The 25,071-nt window shown below is 42.0% G+C and overlaps 3 protein-coding genes and 1 pseudogene across 3 annotated transcripts; 1 reads left to right on the forward strand and 3 right to left on the reverse strand.

Moving 5' to 3' along the window:
• Positions 1-414: 414 nt before the first annotated feature.
• Positions 415-7,342, reverse strand: LOC122882821 (annotated as a pseudogene).
• A 2,406-nt stretch (positions 7,343-9,748) lies between these two features.
• Positions 9,749-12,454, reverse strand: LOC122882531 (tubulin alpha chain-like). The gene is made up of 4 exons (XM_044210021.1): positions 12,319-12,454; positions 11,261-11,483; positions 10,995-11,143; positions 9,749-10,901 (listed from the first exon to the last, which is right to left on the reverse strand). Exons 1-4 carry the CDS (start codon positions 12,319-12,321, stop codon positions 9,924-9,926), a joined length of 1,353 nt encoding a protein of 450 aa, XP_044065956.1. The 5' UTR covers positions 12,322-12,454; the 3' UTR covers positions 9,749-9,923.
• Positions 12,455-14,421: 1,967 nt separating this feature from the next.
• tuba1a (tubulin, alpha 1a) lies at positions 14,422-17,689 on the reverse strand. The gene is given in 6 exon segments (XM_044210020.1): positions 14,422-15,713; positions 15,716-15,742; positions 15,745-15,787; positions 15,881-16,029; positions 16,135-16,357; positions 17,533-17,689. Coding segments are annotated over 6 exon segments (1,350 nt in total). The 5' UTR covers positions 17,536-17,689; the 3' UTR covers positions 14,422-14,808.
• Positions 17,690-21,619: 3,930 nt separating this feature from the next.
• tuba1c (tubulin, alpha 1c) lies at positions 21,620-24,634 on the forward strand. The gene is made up of 4 exons (XM_044210019.1): positions 21,620-21,773; positions 22,965-23,187; positions 23,281-23,429; positions 23,523-24,634. Exons 1-4 carry the CDS (start codon positions 21,771-21,773, stop codon positions 24,501-24,503), a joined length of 1,356 nt encoding a protein of 451 aa, XP_044065954.1. The 5' UTR covers positions 21,620-21,770; the 3' UTR covers positions 24,504-24,634.
• The last annotated feature ends 437 nt before the right edge of the window (positions 24,635-25,071 follow it).

Below are 25,071 nucleotides of genomic sequence, written 5' to 3' on the forward strand. Positions count from 1 at the left end.
AACTGATGCCGTAAAAGTAATTTAGTAGTTAATTTCTTATTGTTGCAGGTAACTATTTAGTTTGAGTTTTCCATTTCAGCATGCTGTGGAAACATTTTTTGAACACCACTGCCACCAAGTGACTAAAGTGGTGGAGCAGAAAGTCTCTAGTGAAAGCATTTTAGATCTTCCATTTGAAATATACAACTTTTATCAGATAGTTGATTTTAAATGTTAGTTGAGTCTAGTGTGATGTCTGTACTGAAACTGTACTGTCTAAAACTACTTCACAAACCAGTTTGATATTGCCCAAAATAGCAGCATGCTTTTAGCAGAAGTGAAACTATAGAAAACAGAACTATCTGCACTACACTATTAATATTCTGTTAATAGTAATGAATGCATTGGAGTGTATTAAGAGAGTAAACAAAAAAGGGCAGTCAATGAACAAACTTTATTTTTGACATTAATAAACCGCTCAGATCAGAGATCAATATAAGGAATGCATTGCTGTTCAGTATTCCTCTCCTTCATCCTCATCTCCCTGACTATCAGCTCCAACCTCCTCATAATCCTTCTCCAGAGCTGCCATGTCCTCTCTGGCCTCAGAGAACTCTCCCTCCTCCATGCCCTCACCTACATACCAGTGAACAAAGGCACGCTTAGCGTACATCAGATCAAACTTGTGGTCAAGCCGAGCCCAGGCCTCTGCAATAGCAGTGGTGTTGCTCAGCATGCACACAGCCCTCTGGACCTTGGCCAGGTCGCCACCAGGAACCACAGTGGGCGGCTGGTAGTTGATGCCAACCTTGAAACCAGTGGGGCACCAGTCCACAAACTGGATGGAGCGCTTGGTCTTGATGGCAGCAATGGCAGCGTTCACATCTTTGGGCACCACATCACCACGGTACAGAAGGCAGCAAGCCATGTACTTGCCGTGGCGAGGGTCACATTTTACCAACTGATTGGCTGGCTCGAAGCAGGAGTTGGTGATTTCTGACACCGTTAACTGCTCATGGTAAGCCTTCTCAGCGGAGATAACAGGGGCATAGGTGGCCAGAGGGAAGTGGATACGGGGATATGGCACCAAGTTGGTCTGGAACTCTGTCAGATCAACATTGAGGGCACCATCGAAACGAAGGGAAGCTGTGATGGAGGACACAATCTGACTAATCAACCTGTTCAGGTTGGTGTAAGTGGGACGCTCGATATCGAGGTTCCTACGGCAGATATCGTAGATGGCCTCATTATCGACCATGAAGGCACAGTCAGAGTGCTCCAGGGTGGTGTGGGTGGTCAGGATGGAGTTGTAGGGCTCCACCACAGCGGTAGACACCTGGGGAGCTGGGTAGATGGAGAACTCCAGCTTGGACTTCTTGCCGTGAGTCGACAGACAGACGCTCCATCAGCAGGGAGGTGAAACCAGAGCCGTGCCACCTCCGGCTGTGGAAAACCAGGAAGCCCTGAAGGCCAGTGCACTGGTCGGCCTGAGGACACAGAGGGAGACACACTGATCACATACAGTTACGTCATTTAATTTGACATTAGGAATGGATCCCTCCTGATATCAAGTTACCCACCAGTTTGCGGATCCTGTCCAGCACCAGATCAATGATCTCTTTGCCGATGGTGTAGTGTCCACGGGCGTAGTTGTTGGCAGCATCCTCCTTGCCAGTGATCAGCTGCTCAGGGTGGAACAGCTGGCGGTAGGTACCAGTGCGCACCTCATCTAAGGGGAATTAGCATAAATTATAGATTAAAATAAAAAAACAACTATAATATTGTTTTTAGATTTATATTTAATGAGTTTACCGATGACAGTGGGCTCCAGGTCCACAAAAACAGCCCTGGGGACGTGCTTTCCAGCTCCAGTCTCACTGAAGAAGGTGTTGAAGGAATCGTCTCCTCCTCCAATGGTCTTGTCACTTGGCATCTGTCCGTCCGGCTGGATCCCATGTTCCAGGCAGTAAAGCTCCCAGCAGGCATTGCCAATCTGGACACCAGCCTGACCAACGTGCACTGAGATACACTCACGCTGTGGAAAGGGGAAAAAATTTAAGTGTTTGAGGAATTTTAATTAAAAAAAAAAAAAAAAAAAAAAAAAAAAACAAAAAAAAGGCTTGGTTGGCTGAAAAGCTTTCATTTGAATTTCTTTTGCTAATAGCAACTAATTTGACACTTAAGGCTATTCATCACATGCTGAAGACAGCTCTAGAGCTAATGCAATATTTAAGGAGGAAGAGAAAAAAGGCTCTTTTGTAAAGAACCAGATCATCATGACTAAAGTCACCTGATGACACGTTGCACAGTAATTTACCCTCTGAACAGAAAACCCTTTATAAACAAAAAAATATCACAAAGAGGCTGTTTATTCACACACATAATGTGCTCAAGGGAGAAAAGCATATCATGCATTGAGAAAATTTTCCCATCGAAGTTCTGTGGTGGAACAAACCCAAACACAGCTGTCCTTAAATATTTCTATACAAAAAGAAGTAGGCCTACACAACGTCCAACATGAAAGATTAAATATAAAAGCCCTATAGAGGCTTTTAGTGAAAAGGTTTTTTGTTTGAAAAGCTTGTGGTTGCAGTTTCATAAAGGCCAGGACCCTTTAAACAGGCAGTAAAACAGAGGAATGTTTCAGGATGAAAGCACATTAACCTTCGCCAACTGGGTCAATGTGCAGACAGGAAAACCGGAAACTGGCACCCCCGACTGAACTTGAATTTGGGCTGTGCCCTGTCATGTTACATTTAATTTACCAAGATTACAGTTTAAACGACCTATTTAAGACGACGTCTGGTTAAATGTCCTACATTTTAACCTCTTAATTAAAGCTAAAATGTAGACGGATAGCTAATGCTGCTTCTTTAAGATGAAAACGGTTAGTTAAACTAGTTAAGCTACCACGTGATGACGCACTTAACAGCTTTTAATTTGGTTAATCCAACATATAAGTAAAGAAAAAAAATTATATTTTCATACTTCATACTCACCATGTTTCCTGAAGCTGTGAAGCCTTTAGGAGTTTGGATTAAGAAGAGGAAGCGACAACGTTAGCTCTCACAGCTAGGCCTTTATGAGTCCTGTGTAAGAAGTAACTGATGGTGATTTCCAGGCGGGGCTTTTTATACTCTCCAACCCTGCGGAAAAGTGCTGCTGAATATGATTGGTTGGGAGGGTCACATGGGGGGATTGCTATTGGTTAAAACGAAACAGACGAGTTCTGCAGGAAAATGGGGCAACAATACGTGCGCGTCAGTAACTGACAGTATGCTGCGGACCGGAAGTGAATATTTTTTAAAAAAGAATTTTTGATTATTTTGTTTTATATCGCTTCATATAAATCAGTATCTCAACAGAGTCTACTAAATATAGCTATTTCAGATTCGCTGTTTTTTGTATTAATTAAAAGCGGCTGTTTCTTTTACTTATTTTAACTAACAAACAGTGGTAGAAGAAGCACTCAGCAGTGGTGGACAGTAACTAAGTACATTTCCTCAAGTACCATAGTTAAGTTTTGAGATACTTGTACTTCCATTTCCTGCTACTATATACATCAAATCCACAACATTTCAGAGGAAAATATTGTACTTTTTACTCCACTAAATATGATAACTTAAGCTACTAATTATTTTGCAGATTTACATTAATAGAAAATATAACCAACTAATAAAATTAGCCCCACATTTACCAGCTGCAACAATAAAGTAAGGTACACATTAATGCATCAATAATTATAATCCAGTGGTTCCCAGCCTAAGGGTCAGACCCCTCCAAAAGGTCACAAAATAAATCTGAGGGGTTGTAATGTGACTATATGATCTTATAATGAACCTCTTTCATTTTTGGAAGCAAAGGGAATGACAGATGCATTGTTCTTATTTTGACAATGTTTCTTGTAAAAATCTTGTAATGACATTTCTTTTAACTAGAAGAGAAAAACATTTTGTGGTAGCCGATCTTAGTTTGTTGTTACATTTGACATCCAAGAAATGACTTTGGCATCTGGAGGTTTTACTTTCCATCACAACCTCTTCCTGGTGTGTGTGTGAAGCCTTGTGCTCTAAACTTTTCTTTCACTTCCACCCTCTACCTCCACCAGAGGTCCCCATTTATCGAGAAATCCTTCAATTTTGCATTTGTTAGAAACCAGTTTGAAAAACATTTCTTTTCCATCCTACAGTAGTCGTATAATGCTCGAGCAAAAAACAGGAGTTTAAGGATTTGTATTAAATGGTAATCTATACTGATTTATAAAATAGTATATTATGTTAAACTATTAGATTTCTATATTACACAAACACTAAGTATCATTACTTAGTCATATTAGTATGGTGTACACTATTTACACACACTAGACCTGACACCACTGCTAATAGTAACACCAGTCACTTTACCTCATATTGTCTTTGATTGCTCTGGTATGGTTTTTTTTTGTTGTTTTTTTTAAACATTTAATATACATGTACCTGTTAATTTTTTTTAAGCTTTCAACATCTCTATCGGTCCTTGTGCTGCTGTCACAACTGACTTTTCACCTCTGGGATGATCAATAAAGGCTCATCTCAAAATATTGAATCTGTTATTTCAAACTAAACCAGGGTCAGGCCTTTGTTATTCTCAGGAACTTGTAACGTGAAGCACAAAACACATTATAAAGTCTGTGATCTGCTAATTGTATACTAAATTGTTACCCGCAACAACTTAAATTTTAGAGTTGTTTCCCTTTTCAGCATGGTGTGGCATTTAAACATCTGTTGAAAGCCACTGGCCCCAAGTGACTAATGGGTGGGGGGGGGTAGCAAGATCTCTATCGTCATACCATATTTAGATCTTCTGAGTGAAGCAGAAGTTATGTTAGACATTTAACAGTGACTTAGTATAGCGTGAGTAGAGTAACTGTTCTAGAAGATATTACTAAAAACTGTACTAACCAGTTTTATATTGCATGCTTTTAGCATTAGTGAAACTACAGAAACAGAACAATCTGCACTAATGTCATTAATACCACCAGTAATAAGTATATTAAAAAAGGGCATACAAGTGCAGTCAATGAACAAACTTTATTTTTGACATTAATAAACCGCACAGCTCAATATAAGGGAATGCATGCCTGTTCAGTACTCTTCTCCTTCATCCTCATCTCCCTGACTATCAGCTCCAACCTCCTCATAATCCTTCTCCAGAGCTGCCATGTCCTCTCTGGCCTCAGAGAACTCTCCCTCCTCCATGCCCTCACCTACATACCAGTGAACAAAGGCACGCTTAGCGTACATCAGATCAAACTTGTGGTCAAGCCGAGCCCAGGCCTCTGCAATAGCAGTGGTGTTGCTCAGCATGCACACAGCCCTCTGGACCTTGGCCAGGTCGCCACCAGGAACCACAGTGGGCGGCTGGTAGTTTATGCCAACCTTGAAACCAGTGGGGCACCAGTCCACAAACTGGATGGAGCGCTTGGTCTTGATGGCGGCAATGGCAGCGTTCACATCTTTGGGCACCACATCACCACGGTACAGAAGGCAGCAAGCCATGTACTTGCCGTGGCGAGGGTCACATTTTACCAACTGATTGGCTGGCTCGAAGCAAGCGTTGGTGATGTCTGCCACCGTTAACTGCTCATGGTAAGCCTTCTCAGCGGAGATAACAGGGGCATAGGTGGCCAGAGGGAAGTGGATACGGGGATATGGCACCAAGTTGGTCTGGAACTCTGTCAGATCAACATTGAGGGCACCATCGAAACGAAGGGAAGCTGTGATTGAGGACACAATCTGACTAATCAACCTGTTCAGGTTGGTGTAGGAAGGACGCTCGATATCGAGGTTCCTACGGCAGATATCGTAGATGGCCTCATTATCTACCATGAAGGCACAGTCAGAGTGCTCCAGGGTGGTGTGGGTGGTCAGGATGGAGTTGTAGGGCTCCACCACAGCGGTAGACACCTGGGGAGCTGGGTAGACTGAGAACTCCAGCTTGGACTTCTTGCCGTAGTCGACAGACAGACGCTCCATCAGCAGGGAGGTGAAACCAGAGCCGGTGCCACCTCCGAAGCTGTGGAAAACCAGGAAGCCCTGAAGGCCAGTGCACTGGTCGGCCTGAGGACACAGAGGGAGACACACTGATCACATACAGTTACGTCATTTAATTTGACATTAGGAATGGATCCCTCCTGATATCAAGTTACCCACCAGTTTGCGGATCCTGTCCAGCACCAGATCAATGATCTCTTTGCCGATGGTGTAGTGTCCACGGGCGTAGTTGTTGGCAGCATCCTCCTTGCCAGTGATCAGCTGCTCAGGGTGGAACAGCTGGCGGTAGGTACCAGAGCGCACCTCATCTAAGGGGAATTAGCATAAATTATAGGAGGGTTTGACCGACTGGGGGGGCAAACGAAATGAAAATAAAAAACAAGCAACTATAATATTGTTTTTAGATTTATATTTAATGAGTTTACCGATGACAGTGGGCTCCAGGTCCACAAAAACAGCCCTGGGGACGTGCTTTCCTCCACCAGTCTCACTGAAGAAGGTGTTGAAAGAATCGTCTCCTCCTCCAATGGTCTTGTCACTGGGCATCTGTCCGTCCGGCTGGATCCCATGTTCCAGGCAGTAAAGCTCCCAGCAGGCATTGCCAATCTGGACACCAGCCTGACCAACGTGCACTGAGATACACTCACGCTGGAGGAAAAAACAAGGCAATTTGTAACATTTACCATTACATTTTGCTAGACAGCTATGTTTTAACCATTTCTAATTAAATGCTTGTGATTAAGACAGATAATCTAATGTTGAGAATATCATTACACACAAAATCTGTGGCAATATAATTACAGTTTGCCAAAACCAGACAGGTGTGGTCAATTTTTAATACACATGCAACTCTTAAAACCCATAGGCCAAGGCAATATACAATATAAACAGATCACAGGTTAAGTGTTTGATTCATTGATTTTATTATAAACACCTGGAGTTTTCCATTAAAAAAAGAACGTGATATTCAGAAGTACAATTAAATTAAAATATGGCGTTACCATAAAACTTGGTTAAACTGCTCTTCACATTAGACGTCATACTCGGGGTAAGGTTAGCTAAAGCTAAGAGGTCGGCAATTAGCTAATGCAGACCAATAGACTTTAGCTAAAATTGATAATTGATGTGGGTTGTAAGCCTGGTTAAATCTAAGAGAAATGTCCCCATTATTCCATACTCACCATGTTTCCTGACGCTGTCTCTAAAGGGGTTGAGATAAGGATGAAAAGACAAATTTAACTCTCACAGCTTGGTTTTTAGGAGTCCTGTGTAAGAAGCTACTGCTGAGTCTTGCTAGGCGGGGCCTTTTATACTCGCTTCAACCGAGGGAAAGAGCGGCTGAATCCGATTGGTTGAGAGTCACACCAGCTCCTTTCCTATTGGTTAAACGAAAACACTCGCACACTCACTGCGTCAAATGGGCCTTTTTCACAGCGAACATTTTGCCTGTCATTAAAGCACAGGTGTTGCTAATGACAGTAATCACGACACCTCCTTTCCGTTCAAGTGTGCCAGTCAGCCATGACAGCGGGACAGTTGTTTTCCCTGTCTTTATTGAACTCTCCAGTTTATACTATCGAAAAGGCAGAGCTGAATTCCCAGTCAAAAGCCACAATATGAGAAGCAGAACATAACCGGTGGAGGAAGAAGAACTCACATCTGTCATGTAAGTAAAAGTAGCAATAACACAATGTAAAAATACTCTGTTACAGGTAAAAGTCCTGCCTTCAAAATCTTACTTAAATAAAAGAACATAAGTATTAGCACCAAAATATACTTAAAGTACCAAAAGTAAAAGTACTCATTATGCAGAATGGCCCTTTTCAGAATAACATATATCACTGGATTATAATTGATGATGCATTAATGTGTAAGCATCATTAGTGTTGCAGCTGGTGAAGGTGGAGCACATTTGATTTATTTTATAAACTGCTGTGTAGCTTAATCTATAATAATATATCATAAGGTATTAGTTGATTTATATTTTGTATGAATAATCAGAATCTGCAAAGTAACCGGTAACTAAAGTTGTCAAATACATGTAGTGGAGTAAAAAGTACAATATGTGCCTCTGAACTGTAGAGTAGAAGTATAAAGTAGCATACAATGGGAATGCTCAAGTCAAGTACAAGTACCTCAAAATTGTACTTAAGTACAGTACTTGAGTAATTACATTCCACCTCTGAACATAACACACAGGCTAAATATGAATACCCAACAAAAGAAATGGTGATTTAAAAAAAAATACAAAGATAAAATAAATCGTCATACTGTATTTTTTGTTTCCATACAATTAAGAGACTTAGGATATAATAAAAGTTAATTAGCGTATGCTATAAAGGAATGTAAACACACAAATTACAATACAAACTGAAACGTTTGCTTAGGAATTCATTGTAGGGGTATATCTCATTCCGAATCTTAAAATGTGCCTTAAAATGAGTGAACTAAAGAGCCTTTAATGAGAATAATTACAGCAGTAGATGCCTTTACAACAGAGGTGAACTAAGTGCGCAGCTCAAATCATATTTCTTAATGAAAATGTCATATTTTCAAAAAAGAACCAGCAAATAAAAATTAGACCAGATGCCATTTTGTTTCTCCTTATCACTGAACAAAGGTTTACCATTTTTAAGAATATACCTGTTGCTCCAAATAGAAATGATGTTTTCTATATACATAAGCCTCCAATATTGCAGTACTGGATTAAAAAATAAGAAAGTTTCACTGGTAACTTGGATAATTAGAAATCACAACTTAATTAAAAAATTTGTCTCCAAGCATCTCAAAATGTCCTCCGACAAAAAGGCCTATCCGCCATTACAACCGCTGCCTGGCATATGAAGCCAGTTGTGGTCTCAACCCTCCTTTTGACCTGGTTTTGAAGCTTTTTTTCCCCACCCAACACTTCCACCAGAGGTCACCATATAATTCGAAATAGTTCTATTTCATTTGTATTTCAATCACTTCACTGTCACACAAACTGCTTTAAATGTAAGTTCGTCTCTCTCGTGCTAAATTGCAGACGATTAAATAACTCTGGAATAAGTCATGGAACGCAAACATCCCCATTGTGTTTCTTACTTAATCACACCAAATGGGATCCCTGCTAGCCTATATGTATTTAGGGGAACCTTGACATAAAATATTAGTCCCTTTTGTGGTAAGATACTTTCACCAGTCCCTCCATATTCAGAGACTGAATGTAAATAAGTAAATCTTAATTCATTCAGTCATCGTCTTGCCTCATTATCCTGTTTTACAGAATAAGATGAAACTTACATCATAAAAGATTTTAGTCTAGTATGTAAATGTTTTTTTCTGTAAATTCTGTTCAACAATATCACAAAAACAACAAATGTGAACTAAAATTCAGACACTGAATTGTCACCCAGTCATCAAAATACAAAAATATAATTTAACAAAGGAATGCTTCAGTTTGAATTTGATTGCAAACAATTGCACAAAGCTATGTGACCACGTTGTTGTCATATTAATATGTCTGTTTAGCAGTTATTTGGCTCTCTATAACCTGAAAAAATATTTGTAATTTAATTTTGTAAGTCAAAGAGAAATGGCCTAATACAACAGATGGAAAGGGAGGAAAAAGCAAAGAAGGATATAACGGAGTTAACAAACAAAGACTACAAAGTGAAGAAGGGAGTTCCAACAGGTGTGTTAAATGGCAAGTCCTCACAGATGTTAGTGTAGTATGAAAAACAATACAATAAGGCCTGTAATATTTCCCAGATTTATTTACAGTCCATTCCAATAACTTTTTACAATTACAGATATAAGCGATACATTTAGAACACAAACACAACATTACACATCTAAATACAAATGCAAGTTATTGTGCTTGTTTTATATTGTTAAGGAATGCGACTTTCAAGTCAAATTTACTTATTGGGCCTACTCCTCTCCCTCCTCCTCTCCCTCACCCTCGATGGAGTCGACTCCAACCTCCTCATAATCCTTCTCCAGAGCTGCCATGTCCTCTCTGGCCTCAGAGAACTCTCCCTCCTCCATGCCCTCACCTACATACCAGTGAACAAAGGCACGCTTAGCGTACATCAGATCAAACTTGTGGTCAAGCCGAGCCCAGGCCTCTGCAATAGCAGTGGTGTTGCTCAGCATGCACACAGCCCTCTGGACCTTGGCCAGGTCGCCACCAGGAACCACAGTGGGCGGCTGGTAGTTGATGCCAACCTTGAAACCAGTGGGGCACCAGTCCACAAACTGGATGGAGCGCTTGGTCTTGATGGTGGCAATGGCAGCGTTCACATCTTTGGGCACCACATCACCACGGTACAGAAGGCAGCAAGCCATGTACTTGCCGTGGCGAGGGTCACATTTTACCAGCTGATTGGCTGGTTCGAAGCAGGAGTTGGTGATTTCTGACACTGAGAGCTGCTCATGGTAAGCCTTCTCAGCGGAGATAACAGGGGCATAGGTGGCCAGAGGGAAGTGGATACGGGGATATGGCACCAAGTTGGTCTGGAACTCTGTCAGATCAACATTGAGGGCACCATCGAAACGAAGGGAAGCTGTGATGGAGGACACAATCTGACTGATCAACCTGTTCAGGTTGGTGTAAGTGGGACGCTCGATATCGAGGTTCCTACGGCAGATATCGTAGATGGCCTCGTTATCTACCATGAAGGCACAGTCAGAGTGCTCCAGGGTGGTGTGGGTGGTCAGGATGGAGTTGTAGGGCTCCACCACAGCGGTGGACACCTGGGGAGCTGGGTAGATGGAGAACTCCAGCTTGGACTTCTTGCCGTAGTCGACAGACAGACGCTCCATCAGCAGGGAGGTGAAACCAGAGCCGGTGCCACCTCCGAAGCTGTGGAAAACCAGGAAGCCCTGAAGGCCAGTGCACTGGTCGGCCTGAGGACACAGAGGGAGACACACTGATCACATACAGTTATGTCATTTAATTTGACATTAGGAATAGAGCCCTCCTGATATCAAGTTACCCACCAGTTTGCGGATCCTGTCCAGCACCAGATCAATGATCTCTTTGCCGATGGTGTAGTGTCCACGGGCGTAGTTGTTGGCAGCATCCTCCTTGCCAGTGATCAGCTGCTCAGGGTGGAACAGCTGGCGGTAGGTACCGGTGCGCACCTCATCTAAGGAGGATTAGCATAAATTATAGGAGGGTTTGACCGACTGGGGGGGCAAACGAAATGAAAATAAAAAACAAGCAACTATAATATTGTTTTTAGATTTATATTTAATGAGTTTACCGATGACAGTGGGCTCCAGGTCCACAAAAACAGCCCTGGGGACGTGCTTTCCAGCTCCAGTCTCACTGAAGAAGGTGTTGAAAGAATCGTCTCCTCCTCCAATGGGTTTGTCACTGGGCATCTGTCCGTCCGGCTGGATCCCATGTTCAAGGCAGTAAAGCTCCCAGCATGCATTGCCAATCTGGACACCAGCCTGACCAACGTGGATGGAGATACACTCACGCTGGGGTGCAGACAAAGAAGATTTGGATTAGAGATTTTTTTTTTTTTTTTATCTCAAGCCTTCTGCTCACTTAAAAATACCTCCTTAATTAGAAAGAGCCATTCAAACCACGATGCCAAGAAGGTGCCAGAAAATTGTGTTTTTGTCGGATAGCATTTAAATTAACTGCAAAATAGCAGTGCGTCATACACTGTTTCAATTCATTCTCTCCACCTTGCATGAAAGGCCTTTATTTATATATTTATTTATTTTGTATTTTCTGTGATAGCGTATCTGACTGAGGTTCAGTCTATCATTTATTTTACAGGAAGCCATGCATTTTCTGCTGCTCTCTGCTGCGACATGAGACCATGTCTATGGCGTACTGGATTACTGTAGGGAGAAAGGATTATCTAGGTCAGACATGTTGCAGGGTGATGTCTCTTTAAAAAGCCACATTCACATTCAATAAAAGTCTCCCATGAATTTTTAAATTTGTTTACAGTAAATAGTAAATAGAGACATTTTAGATGGCTTGGTTTTGAAGACAGTCAGTGGGATGTATAATTTAACATAAAACCATCTTTTGATTTAACGAGGATTAGGCGTATGCAGTGTATGAATGCATTAGGCTACATTTTTATAAAGTATGAAAATCAATAATATATAATTAATTTGTCTAACAGTAGGCATACGGACAATTAAACAATTTACAGCTGTAATTCTCTACAGTAAAAAAAAAAAAAATGAAAGGGTAACATCAGAGAAAAATCATTTGAGCTACCTACTTTACTCTTCTCCCCCTTAGACTTTCAAACAATAACTCTGGAAAACAAACATTTAAAATTTTACTTACCATGATGGCTTGTCAGTATTATGCAATGTAATGAGACAAGCCTGAGGAGTGTTTGCGTCTGAGGTCTGTGGCGTCTAAAGCTGATCTGCTGATGCACCACACTCTGCCTCTTCAGGAGGAGGGGTGAAGTGCGCAAATTTAAAAACTCCTCCTCCGTCTGCCGCAGTAACTGTTTCACACCCAGAACCAAAGCAACCCAAGATACTGTAACTGTGATAGGAGGACTGTGATTTTGAACCCAAAACCTCATTTCGAAGATGTGTTCATGATTTGGTCCAGGTCTGCACAGTCTATTGTCCAAATTACAGGAAGTTTAAATTATCCACTGTCTTTCCTTGATGTACAAACTTCATGTTTTCTGCTCCAGCCACTTGGAATAGTCTGTAAAAACATGACATGATGAATCTAATATATCTAGCAGAATTCAAGACCATTATAAACTCTGGTAAATTACCTTTTTTAACTGTTTAGTATTATTATGTTTTCAGTATTGTTTCTGTTGTCTGATTTCGTTTTGTTTGCAACTTTTAAATGGACTCACCTGATTAAAGAAAGGGTATGTATGTATGTTTTTTATAAATATATATATTCAAAAGGCCTTTATTGGCACGGGAAAGAGACGTTAACATTGCCAAAGCAAGTGTGAAATGAGAAAACATACATAAACACAAGAAATGTGCTATTAAATTTTATATACAGATAAGTAAAATAAGAGAATATTAAAAAAAAAAATTGTAGTTGTAGTTAAAAAATACACTATATATTCTGTTTTTGCGGCGCGTACTCTGTATTTGGTTGTGTTTTCTGTTTTTGTAGCATTTCTTTTTTAAATGCTGCAGATGTGTGCAGAATCTACACCATAATTGCTATATAGCCCTGATGTAAAACAATTTGAAAAATGAGCTGTGCAGGGGTATTAACAGTGTTTCCTTTCTGTGGGGAACAGAAATCATGTGGATGTTATGAGCTGGTCGGTGGCAGGCTGTGTATAATGCAGACCAAATGCCTCTTATACCTCATATAATAACAAATAGATGTAGTGGAGAATAAACCCACCTGCATAGTTTAAGGTCTACCCATTTTGTCATTTTCAATCTGATATAAGATTGTTCACCTATAGTAACTGTCGACCACAGCATAAACCATAATTTCAAAATTTCAATGTTGCTTTTTATTTGAAAATTTGACGTCTTATTTGGACAAGCAGGTTAATGAGGTAATGTGATCCAGTACAAACCCCGACACTGAATACACACTAGTGACAGATTTTGAGGATAAATTAGGAAAAACCTCAACGTTAAACAGTAAGAGATACATCTTTCTGTTATTTAGTTTAGATTTTCTGTCTCTACGTGACAGATGCTGGGGTCCTGAGATGGTGTGACGACCAAATAGTGCAGCTGGAAACATACTCAAAATGGTTCAGATCTGAGCCAACCAGAACCTGCCTGATTCTCCCCGAAACCTACACAGCTTTAGGAGTTTCGTTCAAGAAAATGACTTTAAAAGACTGAATGTTGTCATCTTTTAAAGAAAATGAGGGGAGACTGGTTAAGAGCTTTGAGTGGCAGGCACCTCTCATTTTGTGTATTTGGCTCTTAAACGATAAAATGTTTTTGGTGTCTTGATCTGACACTTAGAGAAGCTGCTGTTACTGTTCAAAGGATAAAACAGTAGTAGTTTGTCCTTTTTAAGTTCACTCGGTTTAGGATAAATGTAAGAGCTCAGCAGCAATAACATTCACACATTTCTTTACAAATAATATTGACTTCTGAACATGTAAAAGGCTAATATTGCACAGTAAGCCTTCACAGTTGAAACACTGACATGTATAATTGAGCATGAGTCAAAATCTTAGGTTTATATCAACTACAGAGCGTAGTTTTCTTTATAAATCAAAGATCATAAATAATTGAAAAACAGCACTGTAAATCTTAGGGTAGCCATAGTTCATGCTGACTGTAGTTTTAACTACAAACTAACACTAATTTCAAGGATTTTAAACACTGTGGGTACTGTACGTATTCTGCAAAACTTTGTCAAAGTAAGTCTACTAAAAAAAAAACAAAAAAAAAAACAAGTGATATTAACAACACAGACAACTTCACGTTACAGGAAATTTATTTAGAGCCAAACAGACATTTTTTAGTTTTCTTAGTATGAACACAGCCAAATAGACAAACATTTATTTTTGGAATGCAGATTCGAAGCAGTTGTTTCCTGTTTAACTAGTGCTTTATGTCCCTTTTTTAATATTCCTCTTCCTCACCCTTGAAAAAGTAAACTCCAACCTACTTCCAACCTAACAACCTGGTTATGTCCTTTCTGGCCCTTCCTATCACAGGAACTGAACATCCAAACTGACATTTTCAGGAGTTTTATTATGAACAGCCAAACTGGTAATTAATGGACAAACATTTCTTTTTGGAATGTATTTAAGAATGAATGGAATTAATAGTTTCCTGTTTAACTAGTGCCTTTATGTCCTGTTTAATACTCCTCTCCCTCCTCCTCTCCCTCACCTTCGATGGAGTCGACTCCAACCTCCTCATAATCCTTCTCCAGAGCTGCCATGTCCTCTCTGGCCTCAGAGAACTCTCCCTCCTCCATGCCCTCACCTACATACCAGTGAACAAAGGCACGCTTAGCGTACATCAGATCAAACTTGTGGTCAAGCCGAGCCCAGGCCTCTGCAATAGCAGTGGTGTTGCTCAGCATGCACACAGCCCTCTGGACCTTGGCCAGGTCGCCACCAGGAACCACAGTGGGCGGCTGGTAGTTGATGCCAACCTTGAAACCAGTGGGGCACCAGTCCACAAACTGGATGGTGCGCTTGGTCTTGATGGTGGCAATGGCAGCGTTCACATCTTTGGGCACCACATCACCACGGTACAGAAGGCAGCAAGCCATGTACTTGCCGTGGCGAGGGTCACATTTCACCATCTGATTGGCTGGCTCGAAGCAGGCGTTGGTGATTTCTGACACTGAGAGCTGCTCATGGTAAGCCTTCTCAGCGGAGATAACAGGGGCATAGGTGGCCAGAGGGAAGTGGATACGGGGATATGGCACCAAGTTGGTCTGGAACTCAGTCAGATCAACATTGAGGGCACCATCGAAACGAAGGGAAGCTGTGATGGAGGACACAATCTGACCAATTAGCCTGTTCAGGTTGGTGTAAGTGGGACGCTCGATATCGAGGTTCCTACGGCAGATATCGTAGATGGCCTCGTTATCTACCATGAAGGCACAGTCAGAGTGCTCCAGGGTGGTGTGGGTGGTCAGGATGGAGTTGTAGGGCTCCACCACAGCGGTGGACACCTGGGGAGCTGGGTAGATGGAGAACTCCAGCTTGGACTTCTTGCCGTAGTCGACAGACAGACGCTCCATCAGCAGGAGGTGAAACCAGAGCCGGTGCCACCTCCGAGCTGTGGAAAACCAGGAAGCCCTGAAGGCCAGTGCACTGGTCGGCCTGAGGACACAGAGGGAGACACACTGATCACATACAGTTACGTCATTTAATTTGACATTAGGAATGGATCCCTCCTGATATCAAGTTACCCACCAGTTTGCGGATCCTGTCCAGCACCAGATCAATGATCTCTTTGCCGATGGTGTAGTGTCCACGGGCGTAGTTGTTGGCAGCATCCTCCTTGCCAGTGATCAGCTGCTCAGGGTGGAACAGCTGGCGGTAGGTACCAGTGCGCACCTCGTCTAAGGAGACAAAAACAGACATTGACTCAGTTGTGGGTTACCATTTTCGAATATTTCACTTTAATTTGCCTAAATTAAAGTTCAGCCAGAGGAGATGACACTTACCGATGACAGTGGGCTCCAGGTCCACAAAAACAGCCCTGGGGACGTGTTTTCCAGCTCCAGTCTCACTGAAGAAGGTGTTGAAAGAATCGTCTCCTCCTCCAATGGTCTTGTCACTGGGCATCTGTCCGTCCGGCTGGATCCCATGTTCAAGGCAGTAGAGCTCCCAGCAGGCATTGCCAATCTGGACACCAGCCTGACCAACGTGGATGGAGATGCACTCACGCTGGGGAAAGGAAAAAACAAGAGATTTTATTTGCCTGTATGCATTTATGTAGACCCGTCGCACTGGAAAATAAAAAAGAATAAAATAAATAAATATATATGTAACACTGAAAAATATTTAACATTCCAGTTTATAGTTATTAAAATAGCTTTATTGATTTACAAATCAAACAGGCTTATTCTGAATAGTACTGGACAAGGAAAATAATATTAAGCCTATATTATGGAGGAAATGTCTGTTGCTGAAAGTATATATAATTCAACAGTTCTTAAGTTGTTTTTATTTAAAATTAAAAATAAATCAATTTAAATTTAAAGTGATAAGCAACGACCAATCAATGGCAGTCTGGCTAACGGTCGACTATTCTAAACTTGTGTCTGGAACCACGTTGCTATGCGACAAGCCCTTCGCTGTGGCAACGGTTGACGTTTTTTAAAATTCGTGTCAAAACGTGTATTGTTAACCTGGAAAAACATATTGAGAAAAAAATTCAGTCTGGCCATAGAGAATGTAAAATAAGCCGAGATAGTTATAACAACAGAGGATATTCTGACCCAGCATCTGGCAGCAGCTATCAGGGGGACAACTCAGCAGTGTCCATTACTAGCATGAATTTTGAATGCTCTGCGCATGCGCCCTGCTAACAGTGCATTTCATCCACTTCTCGCACGGGTAGGGTTTCTCTGGGTGTGGGACATTTGAAGACGGGTACCGCTTATGCGCATCCTCCCTAACGGTAGGACGGCAGGGCAGCGCTGTCAGGAGCAGTGATGACCGGGGCTTAGTCATGCCGAGCAAGAGAATAAAGTACCGCAGACTCGGCGGTTGGACCGAGCCCTAGCTAACGTTATTCATTCTGTCCACACTGCAATCTGCTGAAAACCTCTTTTGTTCAGTCTGCCCGCCACGTAATTTACCCATCCAAGGCGGCCCAAAACCTGATTATAACCACATTTAAAATTAAAGAATTACTTGTTTAAGACCGCCAAAGTGACGTTAATCGTTTTAAGATAACGTTACCTCAAGCTCTTATCCCCCACTTTACCGTTAATGTTAACGTCCCCCCCCCAGCCCCCTTCCACCTCACACCCACAAGTCACATCCCTAAAAAGTGGAAGCAAGATGTGTATATACCTCAAATATGGCTACTTATCAAATTTCATAAAAGTTCTTACCATTTTTGTTTTGTTGTAGTTGTGGTAGAGGGTTGCAGAAGCTCCTCGAAAGAGCGTCTTACAATTCGACAGTTATGGGGTCGATGTAAGAGATAATGGCGAACGTGAGGATGGACAGAGGTTTATATGCAAGTGCAGCTCCGGCGCCGGTGGCTGCTGTGCCGCTATTGGTCAATTCCTTGTCAGTCTGACGTTTCGAAGCCGTCCACGGCTTTCTATTGGACGAGCGGCTCTTTCGCTATAAAGACCGCCTCCCAGACCCCACCCGAATCCCGACATTCTCCCGTTATTGTGCCGCAAGCATGGCGGCTCTTACTGTGAAGAAAATGCTGTGTAATTTTCAGCATGCTGGTGCTAGTCTGCCATACAGTAAACAGCTTGTACGCACTCCCACATTGAAAACGAATGAATCCAAACAGAATAACACATAACATAGCTTGCAATAGAATAAAACAGAGTAGAATAGAGTCTGCAATTAGAGAATATGACACATAGTCACATTGATTATTTCTTATCTTAGTAGGCCTCTTACATGATACACGTGAGTGATGTCAGAACACCTGCCAGTACAAAATCAATCAGGCAATCAGACAACTCTTCTTCAGTCATCTTCCCACAAATTTTGGCTAATTAGTAACCATTTCAAACTCAAGGATGCCTTCCACTCTGCATAATCTTCCACAAAGATTGGGATGCTGCCATAACGTGTTATTTTGCCGACAATATCGAGAAATTATATTCATTCATGCAAAATGTGATAAAAAGTTTGAATCCTATTTCCAGGCAGATTGTGTTAGATTAGTTATATTTTTGGTGCAACTTGCCTCCAATGATACCCGTTGTGCATCATGCAGTTTGTCAACCATTCTACATATTATATTGCATATATGTTTACATGATGGCTGTGGATTTTATTGAGCAGTAGAAGCAGTTGATTTCATTTCCAGTATTCTGATTTTATTTTCAGTCTATCCCAAATAAAAGAGGTCAAACTGCCCAATCATAGATGAGGGACATGTAGGCCAGAGAGAGCCACAGACGCCCAACCCCCAGCCCTCCTCCCAAGATTTAACCGTTGCTAGGAAATGAATAACGGAGTTGCCTGGATACAGCCTAGTATCCACATAGACCGCCTTTATCTGGTAGTCATGTGACCCAGCTTAAATGGCAGCATTAAGGGCTGCAGTGCAGCTGCCTCTGTGGGGGGATGTGAGGCGACTCAGCCACCTCTTTTCCAAAATTGTTCACCCTGACGTCCTGTGTCTGTAAGGAAATGCACTTGCTCTCGCCTACAAGTGCATGGGTCCTCCTCTTATTTTTTTATATATATATATATATATATATATAATTTTTGAAAAAAATTTAATTGTCATGAGAATGATGGGGTGTGGCCTCTGCATGGCATCAGCTCTTTTGTTCACACAATTCATCAAGGTGGTAGCTGTTGTTCACATAAAAGCTCATTCTTTCTGGAGACAGTAATGTTATTGGGTGTGTGTAGCAGCGCTGTTGGTGTCTGTCTTTTAAACATTCAACTTTCAATGAGACAGACCATAAATTGTTTTATAGTGGACCTAAAGAAAAGCTGAGCAAACTGACAGTTAAGCAGCTTGGTTGCTAACAACAAAGGAAACTCTGTGACAACAGTTGTCCCAGAGGCAGAAATGATCTATTTGAATGTGGGGCTGCTTAAAATAACCCAGATTTTGAGATGCAAAGTCCAGATTTACAGTGACAGCTGCAGTAGGCTATTTGCAGCCACAGTCACAGTGAAATCAGCTTTTCAGACTGTAATTTATGCCTCTTTTTTTTTGGTGATTAATTTTGGACACCATCAAATCAACAACATATGACATCTACCTGTCTTTTTATAGTCAGTGCCATAGTGCCAGTATTCATGGACGCTGATATCTGATGCCTTAAAATTGATGTCACTTCTGAGTTTTTCAACCATTGGGCCAGCTGATCAGATTTATTTACTATGAAACATTTTAAATATTTAAAAAGATATATATTGCATTTGAAAGATTGCAATGACCAATTTAAATGTATTTCTTTGCTTGAAGACATTGCTTTCATGTGTGATGCAGTTTTGTCTCCCTCTGTTCCTGCCTCTTTTATCCTTGTTTCTGTTGGATGATAATGTGGTATTTCCCTTTCCTGTACACATGCTTTCACCTTCTCTTTCCAGTCTCCTCCTTTCTCAATTTCTATTTCCTCCTGCTATTATACTTACATCAAGAATACGGAAGAATATGGAATGCCATTTCAGTCGACATTTAATTAATAAATACATAAATATGCCTATGAAATAAATAAATATGGCTATTAAATAAATCCTGAAATAAATAAATAAGGCAAGACATATATAAATAAATGTAACTATAAATATATAAATGAGTCAATATAGTTCAATAAATAATACAGCGAATAAAGTACCGAGGTGGGTTTCTTGCCAGGTTTGGCTCCTGGCACCCCTGGCGTTTCCTGATGGACAGGTAGCTTTACAATCACTTTGTCATTATATCTGCATGTCATAGAAGAAGCCATAATTACACAAATACTGAGTCAGTACTTTTCATTATAATAATATAAATAAGGATACCACTCCACAACCACCTTCTTTTATCTAATGGCCCAGTTTACTCTGCTGTGACAGATGGAAAATATGTTTTGTCACTTTGTTGGGTATCATATTCTCTCTTTGCAGGATGCAGTGCGGTCGGTTTCATGCAATGAAGGACCACTCCCATCTCTCCAGCATTCCCATCCTCCCTCTCTCCTCTTGGTATGCAGCTGCTCAGACCCTCCCTGTCTCACAGCTGCTGGGGTGGAGGAGGAGGAGGAGGAGGAGGAGGAGGAGGGGGGAGGAAGGGGAGTGGAGAATGTTCTCTCAAGAAGTCCTGGCTGGGAGCCATGGCTGCTTCCTGCCCTTCTCTTTCATCCCCTGCAGTTCATATTGAGTACAGCAACCACAAAAAGCTGGTTGTAAATCATACATCCTCGTTTTCCTGCTGAATAAATTATGATAACTCCCACATTGTGGTGGGTGTTCTGACAAAAAGTTTTGGGTCCATACTGCTTTGAGGATTTTTCTCCAGGCTTGGGAGGTACTGATTATGTTAGAAGCACTATGCAAGCCTCTTTTCACATGGCTGTCATTCCTTGCGGGATTCAAAAGAGCTTAAAGGGATTTAATGTTGTAACTGCAGGATCCAAACAGTTAGGAAGGACCTTGACCAATGCACATATGAAGTGCCTTAGCACAACCATCATCTCACATGAACTGCAATTCAGGCAATTTCAGTTCCTCAAACAAGACAGAACCAGAGGAAGCACACCCTAACGTCAGTCCAGCTGAACAGCAGAGGCACACAGAGACAGAAAGACATGCAGCCACGTGATCGGCCCACTGAATGACATCATTGCAGAGAATCTGGGACAAAGAGGGAGGGGAGCTGGAGAGCTGGCATGCCGGGTGGATACCATGGCAGGCCTCAGCAACATGGACGCCCGGCTGATATCAGCTCGAGTGAGATAGAAGCATCTTGTGCGACAGAAGCCTTCAGCCATTTTGCATAATTTATTATGCATCAGGTGCATCAAGCTCTTGCAAAGAAAAGTCACAGATTTTTATACAGAATTTGGTTATATACACCAGGATATGGCTAGCTTACAAATAGGGTAGTTTTACAATGATTTACAGTTTGCCACACCTAAATAATTAGATCTATGCAACCTTTGCTCATTCCTCTCCATGCATAATACATTAGCTTTGTTTGAACTAGCCCTTTATTCAATGAGAATGACCTCAAATTTCTGCACACAAAGAAAAAAATCAACACATTACAACAAGGCCCATCACATAATATTCATAATCACATCAAAAACAAAATCCCTGCCATCAAGTAATATTTATCTTGTTGCAAAGCACTTTAAGAGCAGGTTTTTACAATTATAATCTTGTTCATTCTCACATTTGAATGCAAAATACAGTGGGCTATAGCGAGGTTTAACCAGCACTACGACACGGTGGTAGTAAAACCTTTTTTTCCACAGTGCACAGAAGCAAATCCCCAACCCTGCATGTATAAATCTGGTTGCACCGCCCTCCCATTCAGCAGTTGTTGCATCGACCCCGTTGGGTACAACACGCGACGCAAACACACCGTTTTTAAAAAGCCTTTTTCTTCACATTTTCTCGTCCTCCTCTTCCTCTTTGAACCTCAAACGAAAACATGGTAAGTTATTTTTTTCGCATCTGCCTGTCTGAGACAATTTTGTGAGGTAGAAATGAAGGTTAAGCAGCGCCTGGGTTAATTAGGCTACACGACGTCGTCAAGGGCTTTCCTGTTAACCCTCTGCAATTTAATAAGCAGACACATTTTCACGCGTTTTATAGCCATGGCGTCATTTTAACATTACTTGCGGTTATATTTAGGGATGAAAGTGAACGGTATGGTTTTGCTGTTGATACACAGACTGGTCTGCAGCAGTGGCACGATGTGATTGTCATTGTGTGGAGATGAGAACAATGCACTGGCTTGCGGCATTCAGGCTTTAGTAACCGACAGCCAGGAGGATAAATCTGTTTTGATCTCTAAAGCAGCAGCATTATTTGTCTATGTTTTTACTTTTGTCAAATGTAATGTATCAATATGCTAAAATCGGACACCTTGCAAATGTCCTAGCCTGTTTCAAGGCAGGGAGGGGCAGGTTGGTGAATGGATGGAGACATTATATTGCCGATATCATTTTAATTCATAGGATAAAGCAGCAAAGAATATTTTTAATATCATCCATGATTTTTCTTTTTAAAAGCATAAATTGATGCAACCCAAAGCTTCTGTTGACAATGAAAATACAAAGTTATTTTAAATAAACACCCATCTGTCAGTTGATTTCATCCAAACTGATAATGTAATTCAGATTACATGCAGATTTCCTTCGATATGAAATGACACGGTTGTGATTTGACAGATTTTCCCAGGCAGTCTGCTGTGATTGTGCCATCCTCAAGACACCAGAGCAAGTGGAATATTCCAGATTGATAATGTGCACGCGCAAAGGAATTTGCATTCGTGCTTGTGCTTGCAGAGGGAGAGGGAGAGTGTGGCATGAAAGGCAAGAGGACAAAAAAGAAAGGAGGAAAGACGAGAGCAGCGTCCTGCTTTAGCGGGGGCTGCTGTCAGGCATTTCTGTCCCCTGCAGATTGTGGTGCAGGGAGGTGCCTCCCGCTGCACTACCTGTTAATCTCAGATAGGGGGAGCAACTGAATGTTCCCAATGTCAAGATGCATTTGTGTTACAGTTATTGTGGTAGATCTCATGGAAAAGCCAGCAGTGTCAGAATGTGAAATTAAAATTAAACGAACACAGGTAAATAAATAAATAAATACCTCCCTGTTTTGTTTTGTTTTTTTCTATCCACAGCGTGAGTGTATCTCCATCCACGTCGGTCAGGCTGGTGTCCAGATTGGCAATGCATGCTGGGAGCTCTACTGCCTTGAACATGGGATCCAGCCAGATGGACAGATGCCAAGTGACAAGACTCTCGGCGGAGGAGACGATTCTTTCAACACCTTCTTCAGTGAGACTGGAGCTGGAAAGCACGTCCCCAGGGCTGTTTTTGTGGACCTGGAGCCCACTGTCATCGGTAAACTCTATGTAAATATAGATGCCAAAGTTGCTTCTTGATTTCATCAAGTCAAATCATCACATCATTGCTGATTTGAATCTGTATCTTCAGATGAGGTGCGCACTGGTACCTACCGCCAGCTGTTCCACCCTGAGCAGCTGATCACTGGCAAGGAGGATGCTGCCAACAACTACGCCCGTGGACACTACACCATCGGCAAAGAGATCATTGATCTGGTGCTGGACAGGATCCGCAAACTGGTGGGTAACTTGATATCAGGAGGGATCCATTCCTAATGTCAAATTAAATGACGTAACTGTATGTGATCAGTGTGTCTCCCTCTGTGTCCTCAGGCCGACCAGTGCACTGGCCTTCAGGGCTTCCTGGTTTTCCACAGCTTCGGAGGTGGCACCGGCTCTGGTTTCACCTCCCTGCTGATGGAGCGTCTGTCTGTCGACTACGGCAAGAAGTCCAAGCTGGAGTTCTCCATCTACCCAGCTCCCCAGGTGTCCACCGCTGTGGTAGAGCCCTACAACTCCATCCTGACCACCCACACCACCCTGGAGCACTCTGACTGTGCCTTCATGGTAGATAATGAGGCCATCTACGATATCTGCCGTAGGAACCTCGATATCGAGCGTCCCACTTACACCAACCTGAACAGGTTGATCAGTCAGATTGTGTCCTCCATCACAGCTTCCCTTCGTTTCGATGGTGCCCTCAATGTTGATCTGACAGAGTTCCAGACCAACTTGGTGCCATATCCCCGTATCCACTTCCCTCTGGCCACCTATGCCCCTGTTATCTCCGCTGAGAAGGCTTACCATGAGCAGCTCTCAGTGGCTGAGATCACTAACGCCTGCTTCGAGCCAGCCAATCAGATGGTGAAATGTGACCCTCGCCACGGCAAGTACATGGCTTGCTGCCTGCTGTTCCGTGGTGATGTGGTGCCCAAAGATGTGAACGCTGCCATTGCCACCATCAAGACCAAGCGCACCATCCAGTTTGTGGACTGGTGCCCCACTGGTTTCAAGGTTGGCATCAACTACCAGCCGCCCACTGTGGTTCCTGGTGGCGACCTGGCCAAGGTCCAGAGGGCTGTGTGCATGCTGAGCAACACCACTGCTATTGCAGAGGCCTGGGCTCGGCTTGACCACAAGTTTGATCTGATGTACGCTAAGCGTGCCTTTGTTCACTGGTATGTAGGTGAGGGCATGGAGGAGGGAGAGTTCTCTGAGGCCAGAGAGGACATGGCAGCTCTGGAGAAGGATTATGAGGAGGTTGGAGTCGACTCCATCGAGGGTGAGGGAGAGGAGGAGGGAGAGGAGTATTAAACAGGACATAAAGGCACTAGTTAAACAGGAAACTATTAATTGCAATGTGTTCTTGAATGCATTCCAAACAGAAATGTTTGTCTTATCAGTTATCAGTTTGGCTGTTCAAAATAAAATTCCTGACATGTGAATTTGTTTGTCTGTTATTATATAACACCAAGCATTTGAACATTTCCTTAAGTTATGCAGCATATATACAGGAAAATATCATACTTCTAAACATTGAAAGCTAGTTAAAGTTAGCATGTTGAAGCTATGGCTCCTCGACAGCAATCCAATGCTTTTTTTCCATTTAGGGTCCGTGATTTACGCAACTTGATTAATAGAGGTTTAATTCTTGAAAAGTCAACTGAATTCTGAAGCTGTATAATATTAGGTTTCTATGCATGGCTCAGAAATCATAACATGACTTATGAGAATTATTCTGAACAAAATGTGTGAATATCATAAGCCTGTGATTACCGCAGAGCATTTTTAATTTATTCTCATAGTGTAGGGGTTGTTGTCTTTTTGATTGTTAGTTTTATAAAACATGGGTGAGTCCAGCATCAAGAATTTTTTGGGGGGG

The sequence above is a fragment of the Siniperca chuatsi genome, linkage group LG10 (genome assembly GCF_020085105.1).
Source record: "Siniperca chuatsi isolate FFG_IHB_CAS linkage group LG10, ASM2008510v1, whole genome shotgun sequence".
Lineage (NCBI taxonomy): Eukaryota > Metazoa > Chordata > Actinopteri > Centrarchiformes > Sinipercidae > Siniperca > Siniperca chuatsi.

What these genes read in the sequence shown, in the direction of transcription:
- LOC122882531 (XM_044210021.1), bottom strand. An exon ending in CCTGGAGCCCACTGTCATCG is followed by an intron (nt 11,144 to 11,260) that starts GTAAACTCATTA and finishes AATCCTCCTTAG; the next exon opens with ATGAGGTGCGCACCGGTACC. An exon ending in TGGACAGGATCCGCAAACTG is followed by an intron (nt 10,902 to 10,994) that starts GTGGGTAACTTG and finishes CTGTGTCCTCAG; the next exon opens with GCCGACCAGTGCACTGGCCT.
- tuba1c (XM_044210019.1), top strand. An exon ending in CCTGGAGCCCACTGTCATCG is followed by an intron (nt 23,188 to 23,280) that starts GTAAACTCTATG and finishes CTGTATCTTCAG; the next exon opens with ATGAGGTGCGCACTGGTACC. An exon ending in TGGACAGGATCCGCAAACTG is followed by an intron (nt 23,430 to 23,522) that starts GTGGGTAACTTG and finishes CTGTGTCCTCAG; the next exon opens with GCCGACCAGTGCACTGGCCT.